The sequence below is a fragment of the Apis mellifera genome, linkage group LG6 (genome assembly GCF_003254395.2).
Source record: "Apis mellifera strain DH4 linkage group LG6, Amel_HAv3.1, whole genome shotgun sequence".
NCBI classification, from domain to species: Eukaryota; Metazoa; Arthropoda; class Insecta; order Hymenoptera; family Apidae; genus Apis; species Apis mellifera.
In genome coordinates, this window is record NC_037643.1 from 15078554 (window position 1) to 15098720 (window position 20167).

Genomic DNA, 20167 nt, shown 5'->3' on the forward strand with positions numbered 1-20167 from the left:
AATGATCAAATATTTTTTTCAAAATTATATTTAGAAATAAAAAATCAAATCACAGAAAAAAGGAGAAAGAAAAATAGATAAAATTAGATTATAACTAATACATAATAATGTTTAAGTAATAGACATGTATATATTTATTTATTAAAATGTATATCCTTATTTTTATAACTTCTAAGATATTTTTACAATGTAACAACTTTTTATGTGAATATTAACATATTGCAGTAATCATATTTTTTTATACAAAAATATTTATTTAATTTCTGCAACTTATTGGAGGCATTTGTATTAAATCACAGTTTTAAATGATTATGCTAATGAGATGATTCATAATCGGAAAAATGCTTTATAGGCACGACCATTTGGAATTTGTCCTTGAAGTCTTAATCTTCTAACTGCTTCTCTTAAATGTTTTGGTTGTAATGGTCCTGATTCTTGATGAGCTTCCATGACATCAAGAGCTAGTTTAAAAATTATATTTAAATAAAAAGAAAAAATTGTTTTTTCTCATTAGACATTATTTTTCATCATTAGAAATATTAATATTTTAAATATTACCTTCTTCTACTATTTCTCCGACAAATACTTTTGCAATACCGGACATAGCAATAACCACATTCTGCGATACTGAACAACCTGTTATAGTTTGCATAATCTGAAATATAAAATACAATTTATAATAGATATTTAGATATTATATAAAAATACGAAACATATTGATTATATAAAATATGAAAATATGAAAACAATAAAGACGATTACTCTTTTTATTGCTGCTTTTGGAAAAGCAGCTCTTCTATACATTTCATATCTATCTAATTGGTCTTCTGTAAAATTTGATACTAATACTCTGTTAACAAACAAATATTATTGTATTTATATTTAAACAGTACATATAATTATAATAATAACAATGTTGAATACATACTGCATTTTCTCCCTTTCTTCCTCTTCCAATTCTTTTTTACTTTTCTCTTTACTTTCTCTTCTTTCTTTAACATTTGTTGGATTTGCATGAGGTAGTACTATATCATTTTCAAATATGTCTTCCGTTGTTTGTTCTTCTTCTCTATTATCATTTTCGTTTTTGACAATTTCCAATTGATCTTCTACTACTGTACATAATAAATTAGAACCTACTTCTTCTCCATCAGATTGAGATTGCGAACTCATTGCATCATATTCTATCTAACAAAAAAATAAATATTACAATAATTATATATTACAATAATAAAACTATATATGAATTTAATTTTTATTTAAAAATTAATTTATTATTTTTATTTCAATTTTATACTTATGATATAATTATCCTATTTATATACCTTAACTTGTACGTTATCATTATCATTAACATCTATTGATTCTACATCTTTAGTTCCAGAATTTTGTGAAGGACTACCTTTTTCTTCCTTTCCTTCAATATCTATATGTTCACTTTCATTCCCAGAATCTTCTTTACCAAAAATATTATCCATTGTATAATAAAATACACTATAAATTATAAATAATATAGAAAATGTATTTGATATTTAAAATGAATTATTTTAGGTTACAATACATATCGTAATAAATATTGATGAAAAATTTATATGAATTTTATGAATATTTAATTAAAAAATATAATTGAATAAATAAATTAAAATAAATTTTTTAAATATATAAACATGATTATCTTTATTTATTTAATATTTTAATGTGAATTATAAGAAGATAGCCTTACCTTGTAGTACTTAATTATTTATGGTTTAATTCAAATAGACCCGCCATATTTTCGATTTGTAAAAATATTACCTGTCATATAAATTGTGAAGGAATATAATTGAAAACGTAATAAAATTTTTTTTAAAATTTTATATAATATAATTATCGTTATAATTTTTAATTATTTTAATTTATAGTAAAAATAAATAAATGTTGCGATAATTATATAAAACTTGATATAATTATAAAATAAATATTTAATTCGATAAATTAACAATTTTAATAATTTATATTATTAAAAAATATCGAAACAAATTATTATAAAATTTTAAATTAAAGCGATCTTAAATGATACTTATTTATATTATTTAAAGATTAAAAATCAAATTAAAATGAAAATTTTAAAAGATAACACGTAATATCTTGGTGTAAAAATCTACGCAATATATAACGTAAAAGAGCATAGATACCAAGTATAAAATATTTCATTGTCGGCGAGAATATTTTTACAAATCAAAAGACGAGGGATCGCAACGTGGCGCCAACTGGTGGTCAAGTGAAATTTAGTCGACAGTGTCGCGACGCCGCAACGTATTTGTCAATATCTCATCATTTTCACGATTTTTACGGTTCATACATGTTCATAAGATATTATCGCGCAATTTTTATCAAGACAAGTGATTTTAGTGATCCAAATAAAAAGAAATTTACTATTCTATACGAGTCGATATATAAACGAAACTGAAAAGTGGAGAGTTCTCAGCGCGGAAAAAAGACATCGAGAACTGGCCGGGACTCGGGACGATAGCTGGTAGCTCGGTAGGTCTGTAACTCGGCCGAGTATATTATCTATCTTATTTAAGGGTCGGGGGAAGCGCGGTGGTGAGTGAGTGTAATACAAGTGAAATATCAAAGATCGAGAGTAACAATTAAAGAGCTGACGCGATTCTAACATCCAAGCATCAAATACCGGGCCTACGAATGCAGTTTCAAGACGGAATCGCGTTTTAAGATGTGAGTAATCGTGCCGGATTTCACGAGAAAATTGTAGCGAAAGGAGAAGAAAAAGTTTCATTGCCAGTGAACATTGCATTCATCGCAACGGCTCCTCATCAAGTATAAGACAGTGGAAAAAATTGTCTTTGTAGACGGTACGGATAAACTGCCGATACAAGTAGAAAATATTATTGTAAATACAATTCATCTATATCGAACTCTGCACAACACATAACCCTTTATGTATATTCGCGCTTAATCCGCGCACGTCTCTTTCTATATCATATATCATGTGCTTTATCAATGATGTCGGTTTTACTTATACTTTTATTACTTATACTCGCATTCCTATGAATATCATGACAGAAACGTGAGTGAAATCGGTCTTATTTTTTTAAAAACTTTAATTCTTCCACGATTTCTTTCTTCCCTCACTCTCATTTTAACTTCGAATCTTGATTTATCAATTTTGCTCTTCCATAAACCTCATTTACGTTAAATTCAAAATGGACATTGTATTAATTTTTCCAATATTTTTTTTAGAAAAATACATATATTTACTATAATACATGCATTCGATTAGTATCAAATAATTCATCAACAATTAAATCTCTACGAAATATTATTAAATATACTTTTAATAAATTATATCTAATTACTTTGTCACCAAAATACATTAGATTTTCAGAAATATTTTTTTAAAAATATTAATCATATCATTTGAATAAAATTTCATAAACTAATATATATATCTTTAACGAAAAGAAATCTATTTCTCCAGAATTCCTAATATTACAATAACATATATCTCGTTATTGTAAAATTCATTTCTATATATTAAAATGTGAACATCGTCTCTATTATTTCAAATATGTATTAATCATAACATATCTTTCATTTCTACTGTGCGGATATCGGTTTATAATATCTGCATTATGCATTCGAACAGTATACATTTTCAAGGACAGTTTCTTTAAACGAGATGCTCCCTTTCACAACGTTTTCCATTCAGGGATAGCAACACGAACGACGCGAGAGAGTGATATACGAATTAGACGTACGAATTTGGTTAAATACCATCGTATTTACATAAAAGCACGCGTAAAGGGAGCGGCGTTTGAAACTAAAAGGTAGCGAGGAGGAGACGGTCGTTGGCCGAAGGAGAAATGACCCGGCAAGTCTTGCTCGAGTCAACGGAGGAGAGCCTGTTTCGCTACGGGGAACACGTATCTTCGTCGCGGTCGAGTCTGTTCAACCTGTCGGGCTTTCAAGTCAAGCTCCGCGATAACGTTAGCCTGGCACGCGAATAAAGTAGCCTCTTTTTTATTATCTTCGTAATTAATAATTCGTTTTTACCAATTTTACGAATTATTTTATATTGTGTCTATTTTAATATATATATATATATATTTTTAAATTACATGTCATTTTATTCAATTCGATCGAATCGTCGATTATAAATCGTGAATATTCGTAACAACGGTATAAATTAATTAATTCAGATAATTTTAAATATGGCGCGTACAAAGGCAAGAGAAGCAAAAGAAATTTAAAAATTCGACAAGCGTATAGCAGTCACGTACCGAGATATGGAATATGTGTTTACGGTAATCGGCGTCGCGGAGGTCAATATACCGTTAGAGACACCACGATATTCTTTTCTTTCTTTTCTATTTCGTTGAGCGCGTCACGTAGCGCTAACATCGCGTTTTCCATTTCTTATAAATTTATTTCGGATCTACGCGAAAGCAATTAATGGATAATTATACGATATAATTACATTTTAATTATAATGCGTTATTTTGCATCCAAAGTGGGTTTGCAATAATATCGATTTATTCGAGAGAGCGTATCACATTTAACTTTATTCCCGTTCTTTAAGAAGATTCGACGTAACGATCCTTTGTCTTGATTTTTATTGTACCTTAAAAAAAATCTTAATGGATTTCGAGCCAGCTTAATAGTCTATCTGCAACGATGAATCATTGGTATTTTTTTCTCCACAATGTGTTTTGTTAATAAGTTAAGAGTTAAAAAAATGTCTCTATATTTTATTTACGAGTAATTTTCTTTTCAACTTTTCTTTTTAACTTGAGCGTTCACAAATAAAAATGTTCATTGACAAATTTCATTACGAATTAAGTAATGAGAAATGAATGATCCACGATCAATCATATCATACGCAAATAAATATACAACTCTTTTTTTACTTCTCAATGAGAGATTACAATTACACTTACGTTCGACATTATAAATATAAATCTCTTGATTTATTCACGCTTGTATACACGCTTTACGATACAGCTATCGGGTTCTTGACTCTCGACACAAACACAAATAAAGCCAAGTTTTACGTAAGTACTTTCTATCCACGAGGATATACCCGCCTTATTATGGTTGTTTAGAAATGTCGAAATATAACTTCCAACCGTAAAGGTCTCCCTCTCATACGTTGGTTGTTGGTCGAAATTTTAATTTCAATTTTTCGCGAAAGTAACTCGATCGGTATCTCTCGCTGTCGATAATATCGACCGTCGAAACGAATATTTCAATCATTCGATATTCTTTCTTATTCTTTCTCTTCTTTTTTTCAACGATCGTTTTTATTCGTTATATTAATTATTAATTGTATTATTAATTAATAATTTCAAAGTGTATTCGATATATATATATATATATATTGAGAATAATATAAAGTTACTCTGTTACTCTGCAGGTGCGAAGAGGCTACAGAAGTGGAGACGCATCATCAGCAAACGGCAGCAACAACGATGGGCGTCGCCGAGGATGAGACGCCGTCCTCTTTGACTTCTCATCCTAACCCTAACGTTAACAACCCCAACCAAGAAGGTACGTGTCAGAATTGTGAGTTCTTTTCGAGAGTATAAATATTTTTTTTTTCTTTTCTTTTTTTTTTTGTGTGCATCTCTGTCATGAAATCATGAATATTGCTAATAATTAAATAATTTCCAACAACTTTAGAAATAATATAATTTTTTTTTTTTTAAGAATTTTCAATTATTTGTTCTTATTTATTAAATATTTTTTTTTTGGCTCAATCATGAATATTGCTAATAATTAAATTATTTCCAATAATTTTTATTATTATTATTGTTATTGTTATTGAATTAGAAATACATACAAGGAACAAATAGAAATAATATTAATTAATAATTTTTTTTTAAGAATTTGCAATTATTTATTCTTATTTATTAAATATTTTTTTTGGCTCAATCATGCTAATAATTAAATAATTTCCAACAACTTTTATTATTATTATTATTGAATTAGAAATATAAGGAACAAGTAGAGATAATATAATTTTTTTTAAGAATTTTCAATTATTTATTCTTATTTATTAAATATTTTTTTGGCTCAATCATGAATATTGCTAATAATTAAATAATTTCCAACAATTTTTATTATTATTATTGTTATTGTTATTGAATTAAAAATACATACAAGGAACAAATAGAGATAATATTAATTAATAATTTTTTTTTTTAAGAATTTGCAATTATTTATTCTTATTTATTAAATATTTTTTTTGGCTCAATCATGCTAATAATTAAATAATTTCCAACAATTTTTATTATTATTATTGTTATTGTTATTGAATTAGAAATATATACAAAGAACAAGTAGAGATATAATATAATTTTTTTTTTAAGAATTTGCAATTAGCATTGTTCACAGTTTGTATCATTTTCTTCGTTTTAACTTGGAAAAACGTTAAGAAACGCGCGGTTATTAATCCGTTTAATTACACGAACACGGAAGTGTATGGAAAGTCCCGATGCGACAAAGCTCGCACAACGATTATTGTAGCGAACTTAACGACCCTTATCCTTTCCTCGTCTCTTCCGTATTATTATTTAGCCCGTGTTTTGATCTTAGCCCACCAAGTGGTTGGAAATATCGTTGGAATAATCTCCCTTTTTTTTTTTTTGCGGTTTTTCATCTTTATAGAGAAAAAAAAGAAAAAAAAAAAAAAGGTGTCCTTCACGTCGTCCTAACACGCCATCGTAAAAATGTTCTCTTTTATTAGCGAGCGAGAATTTACTTAAATTCAACTTGTGTTTGAAAAACAATAGACAATGTTAACAAGTGTTTGAAGGTTAACGGGTTTTCGAATGAATAAAACTTCTTTTATGACGGTAGGTCGGTAAAGTAGTATTATCAATTTTATTCACGATTTATTCTTAATTCCTTGACGAAAACAACTAACCAGAAGTGAAATTAATTATTTTCGTGCCGTATTTTATACTACGCTACTTTATAATTGTAAATAAATTAAGGAAATGATTACGAATATCCTTTGAATATCACGCGCAAAATGATCCATCGGTAAAAAATATATTTTTATCCGTAAAACGATTTTCATCGAAATTTATTCAATTTTTTTAAATATATGTATATATATATATATACTTTTAAAACGTTTCTGTATTTGAGTATATATATATATGTATATATTGTAAGAATAACAAGAAAAAAGTATTCTTTGTGTCGTGCGACGTGTAATTTATTGTGTAAGGACTATTGTATTCGCAATTTCTATGAAAGAAATGGAAAGTGTGTAAATCTTCTCGTAAATCTCCCTATAATACGCGGAAATAATATCGTTACCATGAGTTTCTACCGTAAACAATTCACAATCGAATTTAAAAATCTTTTATATGTGTTTTTATATATAGACACGTATTATTATTTATTTCTATAAATATCGAATGCAGAAAAAAATTGTAAATTTATAATCGATACAGTATTGCAATTCGATATGATAATTATCGGAATAATTGCATACAGTAATAGCGTATCCAAGTTGACGCAAGAAGTACTCACAATGGAGGATCGAACAAGTGTTTCTTTCGAATGAATATGAGAAATATTATCGGTTGGGCATCTTTTATCCGTTGGTTATCGGTTGGTAACGTAGATATCTTCGAACAAGGCAAGCAACAGGACGCACCCGTTCGAACGATGCCGCGTTACAAAGAAATTGTTCAAATCTTCGACGTGGGCTCACAATTAGTATTTGTTGATTCATACTATGGTTGTTACCATGCACGTTCCGAGTACTGTGTTGACGTTATTAGAGTGGAAATCCTGCTTCGTTGTATTTATGTGATCGCTCTACCGATTCCTCTTTTTCATAAAAATTATCTTCTGATTCTTTGTGTATTGTCTGAACCAAATAATTTTTTTTTTTTTTTTTTTTTTTTACTTTAAAACGAACAATATATAGATACATCTTATTTATAAAAATAAGAAATATTTTAAATTTCGATATTTTTATACAACAAGGAAATAAATAATATTTAATCGATCTTTTAAGCGAGAAAAGTAAAATTAATTATACGATGTATTTTTAGTTCGCAAGCTAACAGTTCCGTAATATTTTCACCTGGTATGCGACATGTAGTAGAGCACTGCAGTATTTTAGTTAGGTCGAACTGCGCTTTGAACCGTTGCCAACAATTTCTTTGTCTTTGTCATCCTGGTTTTTCCTCTTCGTCGTTCGAACCTTCTGTAACCTCGCCTTTGTATTCATTTCACCTATGGATATTCTAGGTCAAGTGTGTATTTTAATGATCATCAACGTCACCAAAATGAAGTTTTTTTTTTTTTTTTTTTTGAATCGTATACACACTCGATCCTTCCAATATCTTTAATTAATATAATAAATCTTTTTTAATACTCATATCTTGTAACTTATTTATCTTATCTATTTTAATCAGAATTGCACTTTTTTTTCTCAGAAGAAATAAAAATAAAGAAAATCATAATTATCGAAAAACTTGTATATTCGAGAGTTATTATCTTCAGAGCGTTAATAAGTCACTTTCTTTTCCGCGGGAACAAATTACACAGTGGCTGTGGCAGTTCAACGATCTTATCGACATTGTACAACCTTTTCTTGTATTTATTCGAATTCGAGCGTACATCGAAAAAGAAAAATGACAAAAGAGTTTATTAAAAGTTAAATGTTAAATATTAAACTATTAAATATAAACTATTAAATATTAAATGTTAAGTAAGATACATTTTAAGGAAATCGATTTTTATTTTAACACGTGAATTATTCCTTATCTGTACACTGGAGGGTACTGTCCTTAATGGACATTGCATAACTTACATTCATCACAGAATCCTCGTTGGCGCCTCTATTTTTATGCGGAAAATACCGCGCTGGCGTCTCTACCATTTTACGATTTATTTTACTGAACTGTTCGCGCTAGTCGCGCCCTCTCGATCGACGATGCCAATCAACATCCACTCTCTAGACATCTAGATTTCGTCTGTTCAACTGCAAACTTATTCAATAATAGATTCTTATCGACATTTCCTCAGTCACTCTTTATATAAAATCGTTGAACTTAATTTAACTTATCGCAAGTCAAACTTCTATTTTGAAATAATTTAATCTTATCGATTTAACGATTATTTTTTTTTTTTTTTAAGAGATCTGAAAATTCACGTATTTTACGAAAAAATTTCTTAAAAAAAGGAAGCATTATTTTTATAATTATACAATCGTAAAGATTACATACAAGAGACGTTATATTTAAAAGACTCTTCTTCCTGCGTTTTTCTGTATCTTCGAATATTCTGCGTTCCCAATAACGATCAAAAATATGTTAATGATATGGAAATATCGTTTCCTTGACGCACTTTCATATTTATGTTGGCATCAAATTTTAATGGCACTCTGTGTACGAATAAAGTTGTTCGATCGAAATTAAATATACGATAACTTAATATATTATATTCTTATAACCTGGCACGCCAGTCCGCAACGTCCTAACCTCACTTTCGTCATGGAAGAAGAAGCGCGGGAAGTTGCATTAATTCCGATACTATTTTTCGCATCATTTTTACACATTTATTTAATCGTGTAATCATCAATCGTTACAAATCGATAATTTTGATTAAAATTTTGATAAAAAATCGACGCATTGTTAATCGTATCGAATAATAATAATAAAAGTTTATTAAACGTAACTTAATCGTACGAGAAAAATAAAAGATAATAACACGATCGAAATGATGATTCTTTATTTTTCTTTTCGATACGACTTATCTTTCAACGTTCACATTGTGTTTTTAATTGAATGTTTGAAAGCTTTGACGATAATCATTTGCTTTATACGATCGATACGATTGAAATAATCAAAACATGTACGTAACGTAATAATATAATATAAACTGGTTGCTATTAAATATTTTATAAATCATTCCTTTTTGTTATTATTTTTCCTTTTTCGTATCATGTATCACGGATTAATATAAATCGAATTGAAATTTTATTTACAAAACTTTTGCAATTTGTAGAAATTGTATATAATAACGCGTAAAGAGGAAGTTTTTAGTGGAAGAGGCGTGAAGTCTCAGTGAACTCGATCGGACACGCTTTCTGTTTTTACTTCGTCTCTAGAACAAGCAGTTACGCTCCTCGCCCGAATAATAATAAATACGAACTTTCCATTTCCAACGTAAGTGATTTTTCTGTCAATCGCGAAAACAAATAATGGGAGGATCTTTCGAAATCATATTTTTGGTAAATACACGCGCGTAGACTAATTAAAAATTTTTTAATTTTGAGATCGAGTTAATATTTCATTTCAAATTGATTTTTCAAAATACTTAATAAATCTTGTAGAAATGTAACGTTAAATATGTACGAGAAACACACGCACAATTTGAAATATAAAGAGACATATGAAGGTTTTCATAGCACGTGGTCACGTGATCATATTTGCAAGTAAATAAGGAGAGAAGAACGGTTCGAGGGTGAGCTTGAAGAAATCATCGTTACGTGTGTATATATATATATATATATTTTTACGAGCAAAAAATCGCACAGCGGTTATATACGTTCGTCTCTTTTACTCTAATTTTTCATCCTTTTCCGCCTACCTGCGTTCGTCACCTAGAATTGTTCGCCGATCGTGTCCTATGAGCGTCTATAGTGTATACACAGACGCCATATTCGTCGTGTATCTGTGTGGGAACACATTGTATACGAACGTCAACACAATGGAACACGACAACGTGTTGCTGTGTCTCTGAGAATGGCGAGTTGTCGCAAAAGTCTGGAAGGTGTATTTATCCCGACATTTCTGAACTGTATTCTCTCTCTCTAGCAAAAGTGTCGTAAGAGCGACGAAGAGCGTGGGGATGAAGGAAGAAGAAGGAAGGAAGGAGAAGATAAAGAAACAGTTACAAAGTATCGAGTGCGAGAGGGAGTTGACCGAAGAAAAAGTACCGGTGTGGTGGGGCAGTTAGCGACAGTGTGCCGGTAGTGGTAACACGCGGGTGTCGGTGTTGTGCCGAAGGTATATGCGTGCATGGATACACGAACACGCGCGCAGATTGGAAAGAGAGAGAGAGAGAGAGAGAGAATAGGAGGGAGTAAGAGGGAAGAGCGACAGTAGACAAGAGGAGTGGTAGAGGAGCACGAAGAACCAAGTTGCCAGAGACAGTGTCGAGAGAAGTGGTCGGTCGGTGGCAGTTCGAGTCTGTCGTCAGGTCAAGAAACGTGCGGTTAGATTCTTCGATTCGTTGGCAACGTTTTCTTCGCATTTTTCTTTCTTTTTTTTCCCCTTATCTCTTCGTTGAAGTTTTTTTCTCGCGAGCCGAATAAAATTGTGTAATTGAGAGAAGTAATTCGCGACGTTTTTCAATATGGGTTAAAGAGTGTTTCTCCGAGTTATTTCTCGATATTGTATGATCTTGTGTGCAAACTTCGATAAGCTGTGTTTCAAAGTGTAAATTAGTGTGCGTAGTTTGTGCAAGTTGTTTGAACGCAGCTCACTGATCGAGGTGGCACGTTTACTTGCGCGTATTCGTCCCTCTCTTTTTCTTTCGTTTTGGTAGAAGAAACTTTGGGAAGAAGATTATATATAAGATTGCGAGTAAGGAAAAAAAAAAAAGCAATATAAGTGAATATTACAGTTTATCGAGATCGAATGAACCGTATGCGTCGACGAAGACGTCGAAGACGAGGACGAAGGGGATAGTCGATGGCAATAGCGCAATGAAACACGGATAATGCGGCAACTACGTGACCGACCGAGCAACATTTAGCAATAAGAAAGATCAACCTCGACCTCCAAATACGTTGCCGACAGTATAATCTCGACGAGTTTATACAGTTCGAAGGGTTAAGAAGTATATCGAGGAAATAGAATTGTTTTATCCGTCTACTTTGAAAATCACCATATAATAATCATAGAAAATTTTCTTCATCGTTCGATACGTGCAAACTTCTATGAAGAGATTTTTATACTGGTCCTCGAGAAACCGTTAATCGAGACTGGATCGGATCGAGCAAAGTAGGACAAAGTGCAATAATCCTACTTAAGGAAAAATCCGTGCTGTATACTTTTTAAATTTTTTTTTCCACGTATAAAAAAAAAAACTAATGATCTCTGAAAAATATCTTAAATAATAATATTTTAAATATATGTTTCTTCTATTTGCATAACTTATCTGGATATATATATATATATACATATATTCTACGATAGCATAGTATTACATAGAAAGGCTGCAAATGAAAACCAAGTACCTTAGAAAGTACCAAATAAATCGTTCGTTTTGTTAGTTGAATTTTAAGAGAATTAAATCATTAAGAAAACATGCCCGCTAACTAACTGTTATCGACTTGAAACTGTTTTAATCTGGTGTCTATATCTGTATCCTGTTTGCGCAAAAAGATAAAAATATAGAGCAAAACAAGGGCAAATTGAAGTGATCCTGTACAACGACAAAGGAGAAGGAGAACAGTTAGGAGATTAGTTAAAAAAAGAAAGGAAAACATTTGGATCGATCGGACCGAAGCAAAGACCCATTTAGAGTACAGAAAGAATCGTCGAGGTATGTGCAACAAGTTAAGGGGAAGCACGTGACTGTTATCTGCTAAAAAAGCAAACATCCGAACAATATAGATAAAATTGGAAGCGACGACCGCAAAACTTGAGATACGCGCAAAAAATATATCCGCATACATACATACATACATACATACATATATATATATTATATATATATATATATATATATATATATATATGTACGTATTCTTTTTCTTCGAGTCGCGAAGAAAAACTCGCTGGCCGAGTTTAAAGGAAACGATTGCGATCGGTTTGTTGGTCACGAATTGAGGAAATAGAGAGAGAGAGAAAGAAAAAGGAGCGTGTCACGAGATTGGAACGGGCAATTTTGTGTGCTATATACAAGCCGTTTCGGCCAAGTTGATGGATACGCCGCGTATTTCGAGGCAACATGTTTGAATTTGCCTGGAAGGGCTAATTCTATTCACGGAAGGGCTTAAAACTTTGAATGACTTTCCCGTTTTGCGGCTTCATTTTTGACTCGTCCGACGAGAGGACGAGACAAATGCCCGTCGCTTCGGAGGATTGGGTCCCGCACCCGGCTAAGATAACCAGTTCTATTACCACTGTCAAAGGTGCCACTATCCAAAGCACGACTACATCTTGGATGTCGCCGTACAGCAGAGCATCTCCGTCTGAACGTCCAACCTCTAACAACAACAACAACAACAACAATAATAATAATAATAATAATAATGGAGTTGTCATACTCGAAGGATGTAGACCACCTGCTGCCACCACCGCTAGAAGGTTTCTCAGGTGGTTCAGCAGACTCGGTCAACCGCCAATGGGAAAATCAGGTAATAAATTAAAAATTGTTGTATTTCGAAACGACGTTTTAGTCCAACCAAAAATGGATTCGAATTTATATAACATCGATTATAAATATAATTTTTAACAAAACAATTATATTTTTCCATTTATGTAAAATTATAAATACATAAATTCGTTTGCGTGATGTAATAATTAATTCAATTACTCTCCTCGCTCGGACCAGCCGCATGTTTGCACGTAGGAAAGAACTCTTAAAGGACGAAAAATCGATATTTCTGCGCACGGACACGAATACACATACACGCACACGTACACGCTCGAGTGTATTCTCCGTCTTATATTAGGTTCGTGGTACTGTTAGTCATCGCAGGTGTTCCGTACATATGGCACTCGCCCATTAATAAAAAACTCCGTGTTTATGTATACGCGAGAGAAACGAACGCAACAAGATAATTGAATAGATTCCACAAATTAATATCATTAAGGATGATTTATATAAAAGAAAGGAGGTGGTTTTGAACGAAAAGAAAATCGCCATTCGAAAATAACTTATATATAAAATATATATATATATATTCGTATAAAATAAATAAATCTAACTTGATCAGCGTCAAGTTCCTCGTATTTAACGATACGTCGAGTATTTGGTGCAATGTACTCGGGCTACCATGACGAATGCAGAATCGTATTAACGGGGCTTCCATTGTACGATATTTCAACAGGCTTTACGACGTGTTTTCCTTAATATGTAATTGTTCAGAGGAGGAGGAAAAAACGAGGGCTTCTCTCGTCGCATTGATTTTTCAAATTCCATTCTTATTTTATTCCTATTCGCGCCCCCGAGTATATTATCGTCGTTTGCGTAACGTTTCATCCGTGGTTGCCGATTCCTCCTTTTCGTCCGTTTCTTTGTATAATTACAAAAGTACTTACCAAAGGCTTTTATGCACGTGTCGTAAATATACAATATACTTGGACACTGGTATACACCCATCCATCCATCCATACTTTAATACTACGTTCATTCGGACAGATATTTGTATTTTCATGGATGATAAATTAAAAACGTTGTTAAACCGTTGAGTAATAGTTAATTTAACTTAAAATGTCATCGTAAAATAAAGGAATGATGTTGCAATGCAAGCAGCATTTTGGATTAGCTTTTTGATATCGGTATCGATTACGTTTCCAGGCTCCCGGGCTATTAACATGATGACATTACAGCCATTATATATGTATATACATATATATATACGCACGTGTATATTGCCTGGTATTTCATTAATAAGAGAGAAACGATATATGTGTTGTGTCACAGTGTACCTTGTATACAAATCGATGCTTATCGCCGTGTGTGAGTGAATCGTCGTTGGTCAATGTCAAACGATTTCATACAATTTCGTTAGGAAATTACGCGAAGCTTGATGATATCGTAATTCTGCTTTTTATATTAACGATGAGAAACGATGATTATGCTGTAACGATAATAAATTGTCGTATTATCGACGTCACATTACGTATTATTCGGGGAGAAGAGTTTTCTATCTCTCTCCCTCCCGAAGGAAACGTGTTCAACGTGTTTATCTGAAAAAAAAATAACGAACGTTCCCCAACACGAAACGACAAAAGAAGATTATTCTTGAGATTGAAAACTGGCCGGCAACGTGGCACGACAACGATAACTGGGCCGGAAAGAGGACGAACCGTAAACTTGATAAATAAACATTAGACTTGGTGCGCAAACCAGGTCGCGATCGTTGCTGGCAACGGCACGCCGCAGAATTCGTATAATAATCGCGCGCCGTCTTTGTTATGGCCTTTTTTTGCTCGACCGGCAATTAACCGGCGATAAACATTGGCGAGGGAACGTCTCTAGTAGCGTCGTTTCGAACGCTACTTTTTCGTTTATATCGATCCAACGAAAGAAATTCTTTTTCTCCATTTCTTTTCTTTTTCTTCTTCTTTTATAATCGATTGATAATAAGTAAGTAAGTAAAATGTTGCGAGCAAATCTAGAACAAGTAATATGGAATACAAAGGACGTCGAATAAATGTATACAATGTCGTACCATTATCCGCGTTTTTAATTAGTCTAATGAGCGAAAAAACAAGTTACATAAGGTTTATAACTGTACCTTGATTATTACATCTTATTCGTAATTTACGCACCAGTTTTATCACTTTATTATTATTACACGTTACTCGATAATTTGTCCTTTTCGCGCAATTTTTTTTATTACCTCGTATCAGAAGTTAATTATTTTATGCAATCAAATATATATATATATCTTGATTATTATACACTTGACATTCATGAATTTCAATAACTTTTAATAATCGCTTTTTAAGAAAAAGACGTTACGAATAAAAGTAACGAGTAACTGTCGATAAAGTAGAAAAAGAAAAGAGAGAGAGAGAGTGTGAAGGAAAAACGAGACGGAAGGGTAATCTGCGATAATTTTCCTGCTTAATAATTATCAATAGACAGTAATAGAATAATACTAGACCCTAGAATTGTATATTCCACGGTCGTTCCATACGGGAAAAAGCAGAAGGGACTTTTCAACGATGTCGCATACACGCGTTGTGTAATTCTTGGCTCGTTTACGCGTGGGTGAACGCTGAGCCGCCACCTGGCAACGTTGCGGCTAAAACGCGAGTTAGGGATTCGAATCACGATCAGTTTCTCCTTGCGCCGAGAGATAATGGTTGAAACGGTTTCCGGGAAATTCGTAAACCGCGAGAATTAGTTTTTTTTACGGGGAACGCCAATTTGCAGATGTCGCGACGAAAAAGAGTCGTAATGAATTTTTTTTTTTCTCGTTAATTTAATTCGATGTAAAAACTTGAATCGAAACTGAACCGACGTTTATCTCTATACTTTTAATTTGGGGCTGAGAGGAGAGAAGGGAATTTTTTTTTTTTTTCTCTCGTTAATTTAATTCGATGTAAAAACTTGAATCGAAACTGAACCAACGTTTATCTCTATACTTTTAATTTGGGGCTGAGAGGAGAGAAGGGAATTTTTTTTTTCTTTTTCTCACACCAAAGAACGTTTCTTCGTGTGTCGGCTTTCCGTTGTCACGCAATACACTATCAGATACGGGGGCAATGGCTCGTAATCTCGCAAGGAGGTTACACACAGGTGCTCGAGCGAGAATATACACGTCGAGCATGTCACCTGCTTTAAATTATATTCCTAGGCGAATGCAAACATGCCCGGCGTCGTTTTCCACCGTGAATCATAAATCATTTCTTTCAATTCGAGGAGGACGCGTTTGTTCATTTGTGTCTCGGACAGCTTCTGAAAATGACTAAAGGAGGGGGGAGGAAAATTACTTAACGTTAGAGGAAAAGATCGATTCGAAGAGAATAAATTTAGAGCGTGAATAAGAGGTGGGTATAAAATTGCAATAAATCGTTCCATTCCTCGAATTTTGAATTTCCTTGCGCTTCGAGAAATCGAGATTATTTTTCGAGGCACGCGTAACGATATTTCGAACAGAAAAACAATTCGATGATTAAAAATTAAAATTCTCTTCTTAGAGACATTATTATTATTTTCTCTAAGTCCACCGTATATTTCCAGCCGGCAAAGGCAAAGGTTATCGTTTATCGAGAAATTCCATTTTATTTACGGCTATAATTATCGTATGAAACGTATTCAATCGTATCGAATTAAATGGTCACAAACTTTCTCATAATTGGAAAAACGAGGTATCGTTTAAATCGTTATTACCTCAGGTGTCCGAAGTGTGTAATTTTATACGAAGGCGTATCCCCAAGGCTTAATGTCACGACTTCTTCTTCTTCTTCTTCTTCTTTGTGAATCGGTGCTGCGGAAAGACAAAATATAATCTTACAAGTCAAGGATTACTCACGAGCGAGACTAGTATTTACAAATCATGGTGACCCGACTTGTATACATGCACGTTGAATACACGCTTAAATACCGACTAGCGAACAAAGCGGCCATTGTCGTTGCGTACGCGTCGCTCGCGCGAAATTATACTCGATACTTTTCTCGTCCTTATTTTTTTGGAATTCCGTTGGAACAATGGTAATTTCAAAATTTCCCTCTTTCTTTCCGCGATAAATATCGTGTTCGTGAATTTCAATTTAATAAGCGGCAGTTTTAACGTCGGTTTTATTCTTGGAAAGAATAAAAGACAGGTTAGGTTGAGGTTAAAGTCGTATAAAGTTGAACTTGTATCGATTGTACTTACAAAGAACGTATCTTGTAGATTGTACATTAGTTTGAGAAAGATTTGAAAAGTGAAAAAGATTTCACAATAAATGTATCAACAATATGTAAAGTGGCAGTTTTGAAACAGTGTGTGACGAAAGCGAGGGATCGACAAACGTGACGTGCGCCGCCTAACCTCGTTTTCTCGAAATATTATATTACGCGTAAAGGTATGATCTATTGTCGATATAGTGGAAGTAAACGTGATAATTAAAAATAGTGTTTAAAATGGTAAGTTTTGTTGTTAGATGGAAAATTTTCTAAAAAAAATTATATAACCTTGTTTGCTATCTTGTTTTCTATCTCTCTCTTGAAGAAGAACAAGTCGATATTTTCTTGTTGATACAAGAGAAATCGCATAATGATTGTAGTGTAAATCATTAACGTTAACGTGTAATTGCATAATACGCACCAATATGTTATTAAAACAAAAAATGAATAGATATTACGCAAATATTACATTGTTGATCGAGAAAAAATAAACAGCGCACGTGTGCGCAAGCGCATGAATATACCGACCGAGAAGTTTGTCATTCTATACTTTATGCTAGATACGCGGGATGTAAAATTCTCTACGTGCAATTCGATATTGTGTATCAACATTTACATAATAAGAAAATTGATTGAACGAAATATGTTTTATATATTTTCGGGTATAATTATATTCCCGTGTATAATTTTTCCACATATTATCTCTATCGAATTCTTTGACGTATTCCAAACTCAACCTAACCTAATTCTTAACCGTAAAGAGATCTGGTTCTTCGATTGACCAAATAACCATTTTCGTAAAAATAATTTTCCACGATATAAACGATATATTTGAATTCTTTTGTTTATACGGATTATTGTATATTTATCGTGCAATATATTCGCATGAAACGGAGATTGGAAGGGAATGTGAAATACTATTTGCCATTAATCGGTAAACGCGTGTAATCGATTGCCGCCTATATCGTGAGAATTACTTGTTCCCATTGTTATCTAACCATCAGGATCAATAAGCGTTGTTGGAAATGTTTACCGATTATAAAGTGAATATCGATGGAAATATATATATAAAGTCATTGATAATATATTAAACGAAAAATCGATCATTTGACGTACGTATATTTTCAGAAATAATATTTTCGAATTATTAGCTTTCTATTTCTTATTCGATTCTCTCTTTTCACTTCCACTTTGAATTAACGACGCGGAAACAAGTCGATTCAATATACATACATACACATATATATATATATATATATATATATATATATATATATATATATATATAAGTGTAGATATATATATTTCGTAAGAAGTCTTAAATTTTCTTGCAGGATAAAATGCAATCGATTGCGTTACCGCTTAGCATTGCTCCTTTCGCCTCGCTCGGTCTCTCACCTATCCGCTCCTCGCTTCGAGTTTTCTTATGCATTCTATATTCCTTAATAACGTAACACTTAATTGCACGCTTTATTATCCCATTGTGCGATATATAATTATAAAATATCTTCATTCCTTAAATAACTTCAATTTATCGTGTTAAAAAAATTAATTATATTATTCAATCTATATTATGCATATTCCATGGAAACAATTGTTAAAATGTCGGACAGCGGAAATAACGAGAGAGATTAATATAGTTGTTGGATCGCAAGTGTGATTATGAGAAGTGTCTAATTTTTAATTTGATTAAATTTTTCGATAATTTTTTTTCTTTCAAAAAAACAATGAGACAACGTTGTAAAGGGAATAATTTTATAACATTAATGCCCTTGACACGCGCGCACAATTTTACTAAAATTAAGTCAAAGAATTCGGAATCACAGCCAAACATCGACGCTATAACTTTTGGCAAAAGTTCTTCAGGCTTGTTAAAAGAGCATTCATTCGTGATCCATCTAAGTTCAAAGTACATGTATATATATATATATATATATATAGAGGATGTTAATAAACATGCGAGACACCTTTGGAGGGTGGATTCTAGCCATCGAAACGATGAAAAAAGTTTATATACACATACGTCCGATAAGCTTTAATTAACGAGTTATAAGCGTTTTAAGTTTGTATATAAGATAGAGCGAGACGGCGAAAGAGCGAGAACGCTCAGCTGGGCGCAGTGCCGTATCGCAATATCGCGGAGCCCCTCGATGAAAGTAAATATTTTTGATTGATTATTTCAAATGAATTTTATAATATTATGTAACTTTTTATTTAAAAATCTTACCTGTATACGTCACTTTATATGAATAGATAAATTATTTTACAAACATTTAAATCCATAGTTGTGCGACATTCAATCTATCTATTTATCGAAATCCATGGAATTAGAAAGATTGATTTTTTTTTACACGTAAACTTGGTTATTATCCTCGCATGTACAACATACTTGAATCAATTTGATATTCATAGATAGATATTGAAGCATTAATTGAAAAACTTTGGTTAATGCCACTATCTTGTACCCACTTTTCTTTTTCACATTACTATTAGATTAGATTTATTTTTTTTATTCACTATTCACATTAATTTCTTTGAATAAAATTATTATTCGATT

The 20167-nt window shown here is 32.1% G+C and overlaps 2 protein-coding genes across 11 annotated transcripts in view; one reads left to right on the forward strand and one right to left on the reverse strand.

Annotated features, from left to right (window-relative positions):
* Nucleotides 1-125: 125 nt before the first annotated feature.
* On the reverse strand, nt 126-18716 carry LOC411144 (transcription initiation factor TFIID subunit 11). 4 transcript variants are annotated; one of them, XM_026441130.1, is made up of 7 exons: nt 17899-18716; nt 17113-17209; nt 1403-1494; nt 929-1184; nt 763-850; nt 559-655; nt 126-461 (listed from the first exon to the last, which is right to left on the reverse strand). In XM_026441130.1, the coding sequence occupies exons 1-7, from the start codon at nt 18020-18022 to the stop codon at nt 328-330; spliced, it is 888 nt and encodes a 295-aa protein (XP_026296915.1). In that variant the 5' UTR covers nt 18023-18716; the 3' UTR covers nt 126-327. The 4 variants fall into 4 exon arrangements, with proteins under 4 accessions (XP_026296915.1, XP_026296914.1, XP_006570627.1 ...); XM_026441129.1 differs by having other exon boundaries at nt 929-1188; nt 1326-1494; nt 17899-18663; XM_006570564.3 differs by lacking the exon at nt 17899-18716 and adding an exon at nt 17331-17364 and having other exon boundaries at nt 929-1188; nt 1326-1494.
* LOC724929 (serine/threonine-protein kinase tricorner) overlaps nt 2229-20167 on the forward strand; it is a 44339-nt gene continuing 26400 nt past the window's right edge. Inside the window, exons 1-3 of one of the 7 annotated variants that reach the window (XM_026441128.1) lie at nt 2229-2718; nt 5417-5550; nt 13175-13399. In XM_026441128.1, the coding sequence (XP_026296913.1) occupies nt 2717-2718; nt 5417-5550; nt 13175-13399 (361 nt within the window). In that variant the 5' untranslated portion in view covers nt 2229-2716. Of the gene's footprint in view, nt 2856-5416; nt 5566-12777; nt 13400-20167 lie in introns of those variants that run through there. The other 6 variants (XM_006570556.3, XM_006570557.3, XM_006570558.3 and 3 more) reach the window with 6 other exon arrangements.